At 39.1% G+C, this 14,022-nt stretch overlaps 1 protein-coding gene across 2 annotated transcripts in view; it reads right to left on the reverse strand.

Moving 5' to 3' along the window:
* trpa1b (transient receptor potential cation channel, subfamily A, member 1b) overlaps window positions 1-5,572 on the reverse strand; it is a 35,028-nt gene extending 29,456 nt beyond the window's left edge. The window contains exons 1-4 of one of the 2 annotated variants that reach the window (XM_042068375.1): window positions 5,502-5,572; window positions 4,189-4,249; window positions 2,858-2,970; window positions 1,845-2,007 (exon numbers count right to left, since the gene is read on the reverse strand). In XM_042068375.1, coding sequence (XP_041924309.1) covers window positions 1,845-2,007; window positions 2,858-2,941 — 247 coding nt within the window. In that variant the 5' untranslated portion in view covers window positions 2,942-2,970; window positions 4,189-4,249; window positions 5,502-5,572. Of the gene's footprint in view, window positions 1-1,844; window positions 2,008-2,857; window positions 2,974-4,188; window positions 4,250-5,501 lie in introns of both variants that reach the window. The other variant, XM_042068374.1, reaches the window with a different exon arrangement.
* Window positions 5,573-14,022: the final 8,450 nt, after the last annotated feature.

Genomic DNA, 14,022 nt, shown 5'->3' on the forward strand with positions numbered 1-14,022 from the left:
GTATGATAAGGGATCAGATTCCAAAAATAATTCAGTGGAAATGCATGGATTCCAGTTTCTTCCAGTAGCAGCAACTGGAATCCATGCATTTCCACTGAATTATTTTTGGAATCTGATCCCTTATCATAGCTGTTCATTCTTACTCGTTGCTCGACTTATCTGCAGTGCAGTGCTTTTCTGTATAGGCCCATTCTTAGACTGGGTAAACCCAGCCTGATCTGCCGGTGGTTAAAGCGTACAGAGTCATTTGAACTATGCCAATTGATCACATCTCTTGTGCAGTAAATAAATACAGCAGACTACCCAGACTAATGTTCAATCTTAAAAGATTGAGCTTGGTCTGGTGAGAGCCAGACTAGTCCATTTTCTCTGTGCTCCCGTCCTAACACCTCACCAGTTGGATCACAAGTCACCATCACTGTCTCTACTGAGACTCGATGAGATAATGGTGGGAAAAAAAGATGTCCACCGTCAGCTCTCGGCCCTGGGAAGATTACTGTATACCCTCACAGCCATTATCACACTCATTCACAAGCCCATGTGCTACTGTCATGACAGAGGTGCAGCGCTGTGTGATGATGAGGATGGGAAGGGGAGGGGGATAGTGATGGAGGTGGTGGGGGAAACGGGGTGGGGAGGGGAGAGGAGGGGGGTTTCCATCAGTGGATGGGGGAGGTTCTCTCCTTCACATTATCACCTCGCTTGAGTCATTATTTCATTATTTCCTGGTGCGAACATTTCCTCGCTTCTCTGCTTCCGTGCATGTGTGTGAGAGAGAGAGAGAGAGAGAGTCAGTATGCTTTTATCTCGTCCCTAACTGAAGATGACTTTAGGGGACAGTAGCACTCAGTGGTGTTAACAGTAAAAAAAATACTTTGCTCTATGGTTACTGTATTTCATTGTGCTGCGATGATTACTTGAGCTAAGTATGTGTGTCATTGTGTTTCTATATGGGGAAGGTCAGACCTCCTGTTCTCCATTAGCTTCATGTGACACCCCCCTCCCTGCTCTTTCATCACAGCAAACACTCCAAATCAATAGTTTGATCAACTGGGGGAAACCCACCTGGTAGTACCCATGATGTAGGCTAAAAACAGTGTGGTTACGCTGCAGTGCAGTGCAGGAAACAAATAAAAACAATGATAGTAGAACACACAACATCCATCTCCTGTTTTCTTGTGGTCAGCAACAAAATGCAATATAAAAGGGGAGAGGCACCATAGCAATAGTCATTCTGATATGAATACTGTACATACAGATGATGTCTTTAGAAAGAGATAAGGGCCTTTAAGAATCAAGAACAAAATGACCAGAGAAAACTATTCTGGTATTAAGGAGTTCTTTGCCTTATCATTGTCCATGTCCTCTTGTAGCATCACTTACTGTACTGTACATGTTGCCTGCGCCTGATATGGTTATGCAGGTGTAACACAGGTGTGTGCAGGCTATACACAGGTGTAATTTACACAGAAAGCACTTTTTTTTGGTTGGAAAACCTGAGGTTAAAAAAGCAACAGTTTATAAAACACATCTCCAGTCTTCATCTACATCTTATCAGTTGTTTGCATCAGGGCGTGAGTGCGTATTTTGACCATCACTAGTTTGAGCTATAGTGTGGCTAATTCTCAGCCAAGTCTCCATCCCAACATGAGCGTGTCATATTTACATGATTACAGTCCTCAATGTGATTACACCAGTCTTCCAGGATCCCATTACGGCCTAATGATCCAATACAGTTTGTGGGAGACACCAGCAGCATGGGCCGGTGGGATTTGATTGGTAATGGCTTTTTATTGGAAACCGAGAGAGAGAGAACCATTAAAACGACGTGATGTGGCACTCACCCTCCGGTCCGCTGGTGCTGACCAACAGCCGGATAACCTCCAGGCTCCCCCCAGAGGTGGCGTGGTGGAGTGGGGTGGCGCCAGCGTCATCCTTGGCCGCCAGGCACTTTGGGTGTTTCCTGATGAGGTGTTCCAGGCACGCCGTGTTCCCCTCATGGGCCCACTAGGCAGTGGAATGGACGGGCGGCAGGAGAAGATCAGAGGAGAAGAGCAAAGGAAGGAAAGCAAGGATCCATATTGTTAAAGCAACACCAAAGAGTTTTTTCTACCTTAAAATAATGTTTCCAAAATCGTTTCAGTGGTTCATCAACTCGTAACAGGGTGAACGGCACTTCTGCATTCGCTTCGCGGCCCTCTATCGGCTATAACCGCACTATGTAAGTTTGCCAGATCGGGTAGCGGATCTGTAGTTCGATGGAATGACACATAAGAAACTACAAATGTGACTTGCATCTGATGTCGCAATACATCGTATTTTCATAAAATCATGCAACATATTCTACCTTGTCTGTGGACATTGTTATTTCCAAAGCCAGTGCTGGATAAACAAATAGTGTGTGTGACAGAGGAAAAGTTCTTTGGTGTTGCTTTAAGTTGTGAATTTGTGAAGTTGTGAATTTATCTATGGAGGTTTTAGTTGTTCTTGTTATAATAATTGTTGCTATAGGAGGTTAAGTATAACACAGCGTCACTAATTTGGGTTGAGTGTGTGTGTGTGTGTGTGTGTGTGTGTGTGTGTGTCCACACATTTTACTAAATAATGTGCTAATTTTATTAAATTGCCTCTCATTGTGTCTCATCTTTTGTAAGATGAGTGCACAATTTAGTAAAATGAGACCACAACTAGTTATAGGAGCGCACAGTATATTAAATTGTCTGCACAATTTAAAATGAGTCCATAATTTAGTCAAATGAGCACACAATTTAACAAAATGATAACATTGACACCTCCTGGTTCTGTACAAAGTAACTTCAGTTCCAGTGCAGGCAAAAACTTCACAAGCATCACTTACTTCGAAGACCTTTCCCCAATCCAGGGTTGCATTGTCTGTGTCAATCACACATTTGTAGAAACTGTTCTCCCTGGCGACTGACATGGGGAGGGTGTTGGTGCTGGAGAAAGCTGCTGCTGAAAGACAGTAGGAAATGTCTTCAGGATGAGGTCAGGCAGATGAGAGCAAATTGGATTACTACTCTTCCACATTGCATTATTGTTTCTCGTCCTTTGGAGAACATTAGTTAGACATGTAAAAAGACTGGCCAGGATGTTGTCCATCCACTACCAAAGGTGTTCTCATCATAAGCAACAAAGGGCCCTGTGAACATTATCTATTCTTTTTTTTTAACATCACTTATAATGGGAGAAGACCTCTTGTTTGAAAAAAGAAAACAAAAAACAATTATTTGTGTCACTGCAAGAGAAGTCACCATGTGTCTGATGGGAATTCTGTTCCATGAAAACTGTTGTGTAAACACCAGTCCCACAGATACACATTGTGAAGGTGGAGGACATTGGAAACGTCCTTTCAATGAGGAACAGTGGGTATTTATAAAAACTATTGTATTTGTGAATGTTTGGCTTTATCGCACATGGACTCTTAATTATACGGAAAAAAGTCAATAAGACCCCATGTGTACATCAGGGTCTCAGCAGCACAAGGTGAAAAAATCAATATAAACCACACATCATTACAGAATTGGGAATCGTATCATGTCAAGATTAGGTTCCTAATTCAGAGATCAATATGCAACTTCACAAAGGTCACTGTCATCACAATTATACAGTTGCAGCATATCTTGCTTTTAGTCTGATCTAATTTCTCCTGATCTCTGAAAACAATTACTGTCATGACAGCATAAATGACTCATGCAGTTTATCACACTGTTTGTGGAGTTTGGTTGGGATGTATAATCCATCTATCCAAACAACATGATCACCAGAGCTGGCTAGATTCAACAGGTCTGGCTAACCTCAAAGATATTTACGGTACAAAATTGAAGCAGGGGAATGCTTAGAGTTCTCCTAAATATGGATAATGCACCATGCCATATGTAGAGGTTGAACAATACAATGAACAATGCAATAAAGAAGCAATGTTCTTACATTGAGCCCTGTAAAACAAATTGTGTAAAAAAGGAAAATATACTGGTAATTTTCTGGCAGTAGAATTTCTGTACATTTTGTACATTACAATTTTATGGGCAATTCCTTCATTCCTTCAATGGAGAATTCATCAAAATAACAGCAACAAAAAATCATTAACAGAATAAGTATTTTTCTTTTTTTAAAACGTTTCTTTTCATTATAAGGAATATTAGTAAAACTTACAGAAATTGTACTTACAGAACAGTCTCAGAGCCTGGTCTCCCGAAAGCTTCTTAACACTGTCGTTCCTGAGTTACACCTAAAAATGTCATGTTAGTGGCAAGACATGTTCACTCACTGCCAGGCAAGACCTACATAATGTGTTGCATTATATTTTATTTAGCTTCAAAACGTGATTACTTTTCTTGCTAAACTGGAACTGATCTGTTTCTAAGACCAACTGCAGTTAAATAATAAATATAAACACAATGGCACATTAAGGTCCGGAACACAATAAGGTCTGTGTTTGCTTTGTGATAAACACCTTGTCATATCAATCCCCCACCTCTACACTGCTGTTGTTGAGACCGTACCGGATATAAATTACTTCCAGTACATCAGCCAGTGTTAGATCATTTCTGACAGTGCCTTTATATATTTTTCAACACAGACAAAATTAACTCCTTACTGGCTAAAGTTTCTCATTTCTCAAGAGTGAGGACTTTTTTCCTAATGGTTCTATGAAAATGATTTCTTGGAGGTATGCATGTGTCATTACTACATAATTTGTCATTTGGCAGATGCTCTTTTCCAGAACACCTTACCTGTAAACCCCCTGAAGCAACTTGGAGTTAAATGCCTTGTTCACTCTTAAAAACTAATGTGTTGTCCCTATCTGGACACAGAGATGTGTTTAACAAAAACAACGCAAGTTGTGTTATTTCAACACATATTGTGTAACAAAGGAACAACAATCTATCTATCTGGACACAGAGATGTTGTGTTGTTTTCAAAACATTCATTTCAAGAGTGTTCAGAGACACTATTTTGTCAGCCCCCTGATCTAACTCTCAGCCTTCTGGTATACTGCAGTGTTCAGATTCATAACCACTCCATCATAACCACCATCATATCTTCCTTTACTTCACAGATGTCTCTGATGTCTTTGTCTTACAAACTTCTGTATTCTTCTTATCCTGGCACATACTTATATTTTGCCAGATTATGCTATTTGACACAGATCTAAAACTCTTAAACATACTTTAACATAGTAGTATTGAAAGAGTATATATGCATTTACATAAACATACAATATTATGGTGCATATCACATGTCAACATGATTAAAATTCTATCTGACTAACATTCGAAGAACACTAAGAACAGACAACATATAAACAGTGACAACTTTTGATCACATTCAGTCCTTCACCAATTAAATTATATTTATAAACCAGAGAGGCAAAGTAAGTGTGACCCTATAGATGTATCAAAAACTCTTGTTGCAGTATAAATATGAATCATTCCGGTTATGACAATATAATAGTAAAATGAATAATATGCAGTACCTACCTATTATGAGTCCTGTCGCTGTTGAGCTGTTCTGCTCTGCATGTCTGTTCTACCACCTCCTCAAAACAGCAGCGGCTATATACACAGTCTGATGCTATCCGGTTACAGCAGCTTGAGGCTTCCCACTCCAGAGTCTGACCTGTGTGGAACATTTCCTGGCCTCCCTTGCAATCCTAAACCAAACACTAATTTGGCATTAAAACTGGCCTCTGAGTGTTTGAAGATGGTAATGGCTACAAATAATGTAGCAAGGATTGCACCTCCCTGGCGTCTTGCGGTTTTGAATATTGCATCTTTTAGAAAGTTATTTCTAATGGCTTTACTTGAAAGTTTGTTTCTCATTGTGTTTTGTCTTCTTGATGGGAATTGTTTTTTGTGCAAATAATACCTTCCATGGAAAGCAGGCAAAAGATGATGTTTGATTAATGTTGAAAACTATCACAGTGATATAACCTTACCATACCAAATATAATTTTCATTAGGCCATTGATTGAATTGATATTGTTGTTTATTATTGCTATTCTCCTTAATGTAGTCTGACCAACTTTTTAAATTGTTCCCTGTTAAATGTAAGTATTATATTGTTTTGTATTTGTGTGTATCTTTGGACAAAGGCGTCTGCCAAATCCCATAACCATAACTACAGTATAATCATTTACAAATATTTCTGAAAATGGAAAACTTCTCGATCAGTCACTACAGTTATTTATTTAATCCATTCATACATTCTTAATATATAAAACATTTCTCCAGGCTGGAAAAAATGGGGAATTGATTTATTCTTGACAGAATACATTAATGCTGCCATGGCCATAATAATGTTACATAGTAAAAGGGAAATACCTCATACAGTACCTCAATATGTGTGTGTGTGTGGGGGGGGGGGGGGGGGGGGGGGGGGGGTAATTGGGGTGCCACAAAGACCTAATTGGACGATTCATCACCAGGTTGATGGGCCTAAAGCCAAGAAAAAACACTAAGGACCAATAAACAAGAATCGATCATTTTACTGTAAACTGGCAAAACATTACTTATTCGGATCACAGTGACGTCTGTGTCTTGTTTTAACAGTGACTGGATAAGTGAACTCAAAGGCATTTTATACCCATTTGTATACCCAAGTGCTCTCAAATGTCAATGATTGTTCTCACATGCTTAAAGAGGTCTGCTGCTCGGCCGCACAAATGGTTTCCATTAAAGCTATTGAAACAGATTTCAAAATTCGAAATAAAACAGTTTAGTCCCTTTCACTGTCATTGCTCCCAAATTGTTATTCCATAACTGGAAGATCAGACCAGTACGAGTGTGTTCCATAGGGATTACGGAGTGGCCCATTGGAAAAGTGATGGCTTGGAATTAAAAGTGGGTATACTGCTTATCAAGAAGGATTATCAGATAAGGTGTATCATTAACCATGGATTACGCAGTATGGGACAGCAGGAAGTCGGTGATTATTTTATGTTACTGTACATGTTGTGTTGTTGCCTTATTGAGACATTCGAGCAGTGATACAAAGCAAGTGATTCCAAAACAAGGACTTCTGAGGACATTTCTACCACTGTCCTCAGATTGCTACTGCTGGATAAAAACAGCTGGATATTGTTTGCTGGGTAATATGACAATCTTCATAGGCTGTCTGTGCACATACATCAATATAAAACCACTAAAGATTGGAGACCATTATTATAAATAATATATGAGATCATCAAATCAAACAAAAAAGGCCAATATGTGCATAAGTTGTACTACAGTATATGAGGTTTCAGGTCCAACTGCAATCACACAGATGCACACTATTCATTTAATCATTTGTAAACACAAGCATGCATTGTTTTTTGTTTGTTTTTTACTCTTTACAAATCTCTAAGCACACAACACAGTTTATCAAAGCTGTCAAATTTGAGAAGAAATAAATCAAATTCTCATAAATACTCTGCACTGAGTACTGTATTATAGCCTCTGTGCTAGTTATGTAAGTATAGGCTAAATGAGATATTAAAAACATTGAGTGAGTAGCACATTTTGTCATTTACATTTTGTTATCAACATTATTTCAGGCGCACCTGCCAGGACACCTGCAAACAAATGTTTGCCTGGTTATTAATGCCCAGTCATATATATATATATCACTCTCAGTGTTTGGCTGCTAGACAGTTTAATGATTTGGCATAAGCCATCAAAGCTTTCAATGGGGCCAACAGTATTGAGCAAATAGAATGACCATTGGGTGCTGATGAATAGCCTCTATGGGTAAGGTTTCATTCAATGAATATTTGAAACATCAATGTTTGCTTTCATTTTGTGTTCATCATCATGAAGTAGGGATATCCTATTTAAAGACAGAAGGTTAAAAGCTTTTGTCCATCGCCCATTTACCTTCTACCAGCACTTACTGTAAGCGGGGACTGTTGCACTTAAGGTAGATTACTATATGAAATACCGTTTGAGTCGAGCAAATATGATATACACAGGCATGTTTGTGACTTAGGTCTTCACGTAGGGACCAGTTTATGCTCATCACACATGTTTAAACATGACCTGACGTTATTATATCGTCCAACCCCATTTCCAGGGAGGTTATGATTGAGTGTGTCCACTCCTGCTCACTGTCGTGCGATATTGAAAGGAAACTACATTTTCCACATGGGTGCCTTCATAGACTGTCACCATCGGCCATGTGTGACAGAACAGCGTATTGAGGGTGAGTCACAGGAAGGAGGAGAGCAGTTGGTTTGTTTTTGGTTACACCACCAACCAACCATTCAGTGCACCGAAGGCTCCAGGGAGAGGTAATTCTGTAGTTTTCTGTAACTGGAGGCATATTGCATTGGGGAAATACTGCATATGGTTCATATTGTTACTTGTAATAATGTTAGCAGTATATGGTAATATATTGTGTGATCAGGAGGAACTACACAGTAGTATTCTGCTACAATAAATATATGTAATTGTAATGTAATCACATTGTAATGTAATTGTTATGTAATCATTACATTACTGGTAATCACAATGTAATGTAATTGTAATGTAATCACATTAAGCTAGGTTTAGGATTATATATTTATGTTTTGATACGTCAGTTCTTAAAATGTGTGACGAACCCATCAGGTTGGTCTACTTTTGGTTTGTCTTGTGTTTTATTTCCCGCTGATGTCCAGAATGGGAGCTGAGAGACACCTGGTGAGAGATGTGTCCACTCCTCAGCAGTCTTTGATGGCTGTGTTTTCAGAGACGTTGTGTGTAAACTACCTGGCTTTTCTTCTTTTATTAATATTGTAATTTTATCAACAATAAAAATATCCTAAAAGTAAAGCACACTACTTCACTCCAGTTACTAAGTTAGTAAGTATGAAAATATATTTAAAAACCTCAGTGTCTTACTACATGGTACAGTTAATTACCAGATACTAGAGAGTGAGATGGAACCAGTTATATGTGCTTTGCATGCTATATATGTACTACATCATCCAGAAAGTGTGTATATTTAGCATGTTTTAGAGGTTTCAGATGTTTCTAAGTTCATCTCAAATAAATGAACTGTTAATTAATACTTAACTGTAGGTATACTGTATAGGGATAGGGGCGGTGGTAGTACAGTGGTTAACCTTCTAACACTGTTCCGATTTACACATTCCCTGTACCATAAATATGCCATTTTTCATCAGATTGCCTCAAGACCTTATGATATCCTTCACAAAAGGCATTTGAACACAAGACACATTGTGACTTATTTCTTTGAATTTTGAGTGATTTATTCAACTTGGTCACACTGTTTTTGTTTACAGTCAAAAATGACCGCCATAGGTGGGAAAGATTATAATTTTCATCCAGGAGTTGAAAGACATCTCAATACACTACAACTTTCCTGTGCTTGTGTGCCCATTCTACACATGAATCATACTTTCCACAAGAAAGCTTAGAGTAAATTATGGGAACCCAGTGTTTTCTTGAACTAATGTACTTCTCCCCCAATGTGAACCTTACATGCCAAACAAATCAATCTTGTGTAAACTAGATGTACCGCAGAGCGGTACAAAATATGACCGCCGCCCAGTCCAGCACATTTTTTCCACAAAAAGAAATCACGCTGAAAGGCCTATATGATTCTAACTGTCTCACTAAATTGCATTATCCACACTCAATTCTCACTGGTATCTGCTAGACAACAAGTACCAAAACATGATTAGTTATGATAGATTTCACATGTAAAATTCATTTTATACAACCCCACCTCCATCTTGCCTGTTCATAATTCTGAGAAATTCTTGATTGTTTGTGTTATGTTTATGTTATGTGTGTAGGTGTGTGTGTGTGTGAGAGTGTGTGTGTGTGTGTGTGTGTGTGTGTGTGTGTGTGTGTGTGTGTGTGTGCCTGCGTATGTTCCTGTGCATGCAAGCGTACATATGTCTACTGTGTGAGTATGTGTCATATGATTACTGTGAATGTATGTGTGTGTGAGTGTGTGTGTGTGTGTATCTGTTTGTGCACATGTGTGCACATGAAATGGGTTAACATGACCCCTGGAGGCAAACATACGGAAAAAAAATGGTCATCCTAGGCCCTACAGTTCTCAAGATATTCACAGAGAACTGTGTCTGCCCTACCCTCCTTTCGGGGGGTCTAGTCCAGCGGGGGGGGGCTACAGATCAAAACGAAAAATGACGGTTCCATGCTATCCATGTGGGGGTACATGCCCACCAAGTTTCGTGTACCCCGGTCTTTCAGTTTCCCGGGAATCCTTGTTGGTGTATGTCACTAAATGTACACATAAATTATTTTATTGTAAGGCCCTCCATGAACGAAAGTACATAAAACTTGGCATGCATTCGGAGGGTGTCATAATGATCCTACACTTTTAATGTCGTGCAGTTTTGACCTTGTCAGCCAGAGATATTGTGATGAAAACACCTAATTTTTTGCTTTTTAATTTTTAACTAGGTGGCGCTATACATGAAATAAGTGGTAATGGGATGGGTTGACATGCCCCCTTAAGACCAACATACATAAAAAAGGTGGACCTCCTAGGCCCTACGGTTCTTGAGATATTCACAGAAAACTGTCTCCGACCACCTACAGGCCAGTTGGTGTATAGTAACATAAATGAATTTATTGTGTGGCCCCCCATGAACAGAATTCCACAAAACTTGGCGTGCATACAGAGGGTGTCATAATGATCCTACATTTCCAATTTCATGCAGTTTTGACTATGTTAGGTCACAGATACCTTCAATTACAACACCTCATTTTTACTTTTTTGTGTTTAACTAGGTGGCGCTATACATGAAATGAGTGGTTATGGAATGGGTTGACATGGCCCCTTGAGATCAACATACAAAAAAGAAATGGTCCTCCTACGGTTTTCGAGATATTCACAGAAAACTGTGTCTGCCCTACCCTCCTTTCGGGGGGTCCAGTCCAGCGGGGGGGCTACATATCAAAACGAAAAATGATGGTTCCATGCTATCCATGTGGGGTTACATGCCCACCAAGTTTCGTGTACCCCGGTCTTTCAGTCTGTCGGTCTGTCAGGTTGCCACTTGTGCATGTGAACCACCAATGTTCGCACACACATGCATGCACACACACACAGAAACACACACAACCACACACAGACACACACACACAAACACATAAACACACACACTAATTTGACTCCAGTACTATCCAATGCAACTGCAAGAAAACATGACTCACAGTTATTTTGCTTCCTCTGTGCAGGTGTCTTAAGTTGCGACGCCACATTTTCCCTCACGAAAATTGCATTTCTCAGTACTTTACTTCCAGTAAATTATCAAGAAAAAATTTGAGCAACCTTTGATAAGTAAAGATGTATTATCAACAACTTTTCATAACATATCAATGTAGGCGTCATAGGAAATTACAAAAAACGGCATGTTGCCCCAAGGCAACATTGTACCACAACGGACTCGCATTTGGCCATACCAAATAAACTAAGTAAGCAAGTGCATTATATTTGTAATTAAATTAGTAAGGCAAAAGCAAATATATTGCATATGCCTGTAAGTAAACTGACAAATGTATTTCCTGCATTTGTTAGAAAAAGAGTTATAAATATGTAATACTTTACTTTTTAATTGTACTGGCATATGTCTGTTTCTTTCTGGTTCTGTGGAGGGTCAATTCCCGACTGCGACCACTGTATCCCTCAGCAAGGCAATTAACCCTGAGTTGCTCTGGGGAAACTGGGCCTTGTAAGAATCGATGTATGTAAGTCGCTTTGGATAAAAACATCAGCCAAAAGAAGTAAGTTTGACATTCACTCACTATAGGTTTCAACCATAGGGTGCCTTTTTGGTTTGACATGCTGCTCTCTTAGTTTAAGACTCAAACTATATGTATGTCAGGCTGATTTAAATTAAAGTGACATGTGAGACTATTAACTCTATTTACACATCTTCTGATGATGTTAATTTAAAGCAGCACTAGATAAAATTTGCTCTTGGGGTCCCCCTACAGTTGAGAAGCGCAATAATAAACAAACTAAATATGCGTCTTTGTGTTCCTACCCGAACACAGAAAATTGTTAGGTCGGTGATCGCCTATAGAGGAACACTCAGACAATGGCAGAAGTGCCATCCGAACTTAGTCCCGCCCACAACATTTGAGTTCGGTCTGGCATTGCTCCATTGTGGAGCAACTATGCTCGCCCAAAATCTGGCGGACCAATCAAATCGGTCTTTACGATGATGGAAAATAGAAAACTATTTTGACATATTACAGCACTGACTTAGAGGCAGGGCTTCAGTGATGACACTGCCTTTGGGTAATTGATTAAAATATATACGACCTCTTAAATCTAGGCTCACAGTTAGGTTGGCAGGCTCAGTGGGAGCTTTGTGGATAAAATTACCGTGTGAGAAAAAGGGTATAGAAGTAAAACTCAACATATTTTGACGAGAACCCAGCTTGAGCTGGATATAGTGTGTGGAGAGTAAGGAAAGCCATTGGGACAGTGGGAGCCACAGGTAAGTGACCTCTCACTGGGCTGATGTACACATTCATCCACAAACATTACTGTAGGTCCTACTCTCAAGTTACTCACATTACGTAGGGCTAGTGTACTGGTTCGTCCTTTATCATAGCTTTCTTTCCTGTTTGTTTGTTTAAGTTTGCGGAAGAGGAGGCTGCTATCTTATTTACCCCTAGACAATGTAGCTTGGATGCCAAGCCTGAGTGCACCTTCTCCTTCCTAACACAATAGATCACATGTAGAAATGACATTTTGACTGGTCAACAATAGATGAACAGATATCTTTAATTTAAGGAACTGTATGTAAGAAATGTATTTTAATCATAAAATGGCCCTGATATGTCCTGATATGTCACTAGACATTAAGAAATCATGTTCATTTCAAATACTTATATCACTGACAACAGTAGTCCGGCCAGGATATTGTCATTTAAAAAGTGAAGTTGCAGCCCTCAACTGATGTTGATGTTGTCATGTTGTGTTTTGGCCTGATACACCGCTCTACAGTAATTTAAAAAGTGATTGCAGTACCAGTTCTGGCCACAATCTTACATACGGTTCCTTTAAAATATTGATATCAGTAAATACTGTTTCACCAGTAAAATGAATGACTACAGACATTGTTAGTAAGTCATGGCCTGGCAACAAGCTCACAACAATTCTAGGGGATTTGTGTTGCCATGACCAGAGTCTCTAACCTAGATGTGTGCGATAACGTGGAAGTCAGAGTGTAGGAACCACTTTTCCAGAGATGGCTTATTGTACAGCACAGCTGCTGCACAGCCTCAAACTGAGCTTGACAACGTAGATGGGAAGTGAGCAACCTGTCTGAAATGTGTAACTCTCATGGTAGCTGCGCACAGAGAAATCTAAATCAAGTGTAGATCTGCAAATAAATCAAACGATAACCGTGATTTAAATTGAGATGTTTTTTTCCATTGCCTGTATAATTAGTTTTTTTTTCTTCGTAAATATAGTTATACCTCATTACCCCTACTAATTTTTATAATGTTTTTCATTTTTGTATATTTTTAAGATTTAAGATTTGTTACCTCAACATTGTAATTTACATGGCAACGTATTAATTTAAAACACCTATCCATATGACTTAACACTAACACACAAATATTTATCTGGTTTTCAATGCATTACAAGTAACATACTTAACAAAAATCTGATTTTAAACTTAGTTTTTGCCAACATTGTACCATTGCGGAATAAAAAAATAAATATTTTACAGATATGAAGTTATAATAATACAAATTATTATTTATTAGTTATGTATACATATACACACACAACCACACACACACATCCCTGAGTTTGCACACTTACACCCAGCATACTCATGTAGCCTATGCGTACTTATGCACACTTATGGACACACACATTTACAACATCCACTTTCCCTCTGAGACACCTGACTTTCTGAAAGTTTAGGCTAGTAAGCAATTTGTCTCAAAAGAGAAACACAGGGGGTAGGTCTATAGCAAATAGAGGGATTAGTCAGGCCTTAAACTTGGGGCTACA

This window comes from Alosa sapidissima, chromosome 17, assembly GCF_018492685.1.
Source record: "Alosa sapidissima isolate fAloSap1 chromosome 17, fAloSap1.pri, whole genome shotgun sequence".
In the NCBI taxonomy this organism is placed as follows: domain Eukaryota; kingdom Metazoa; phylum Chordata; class Actinopteri; order Clupeiformes; family Clupeidae; genus Alosa; species Alosa sapidissima.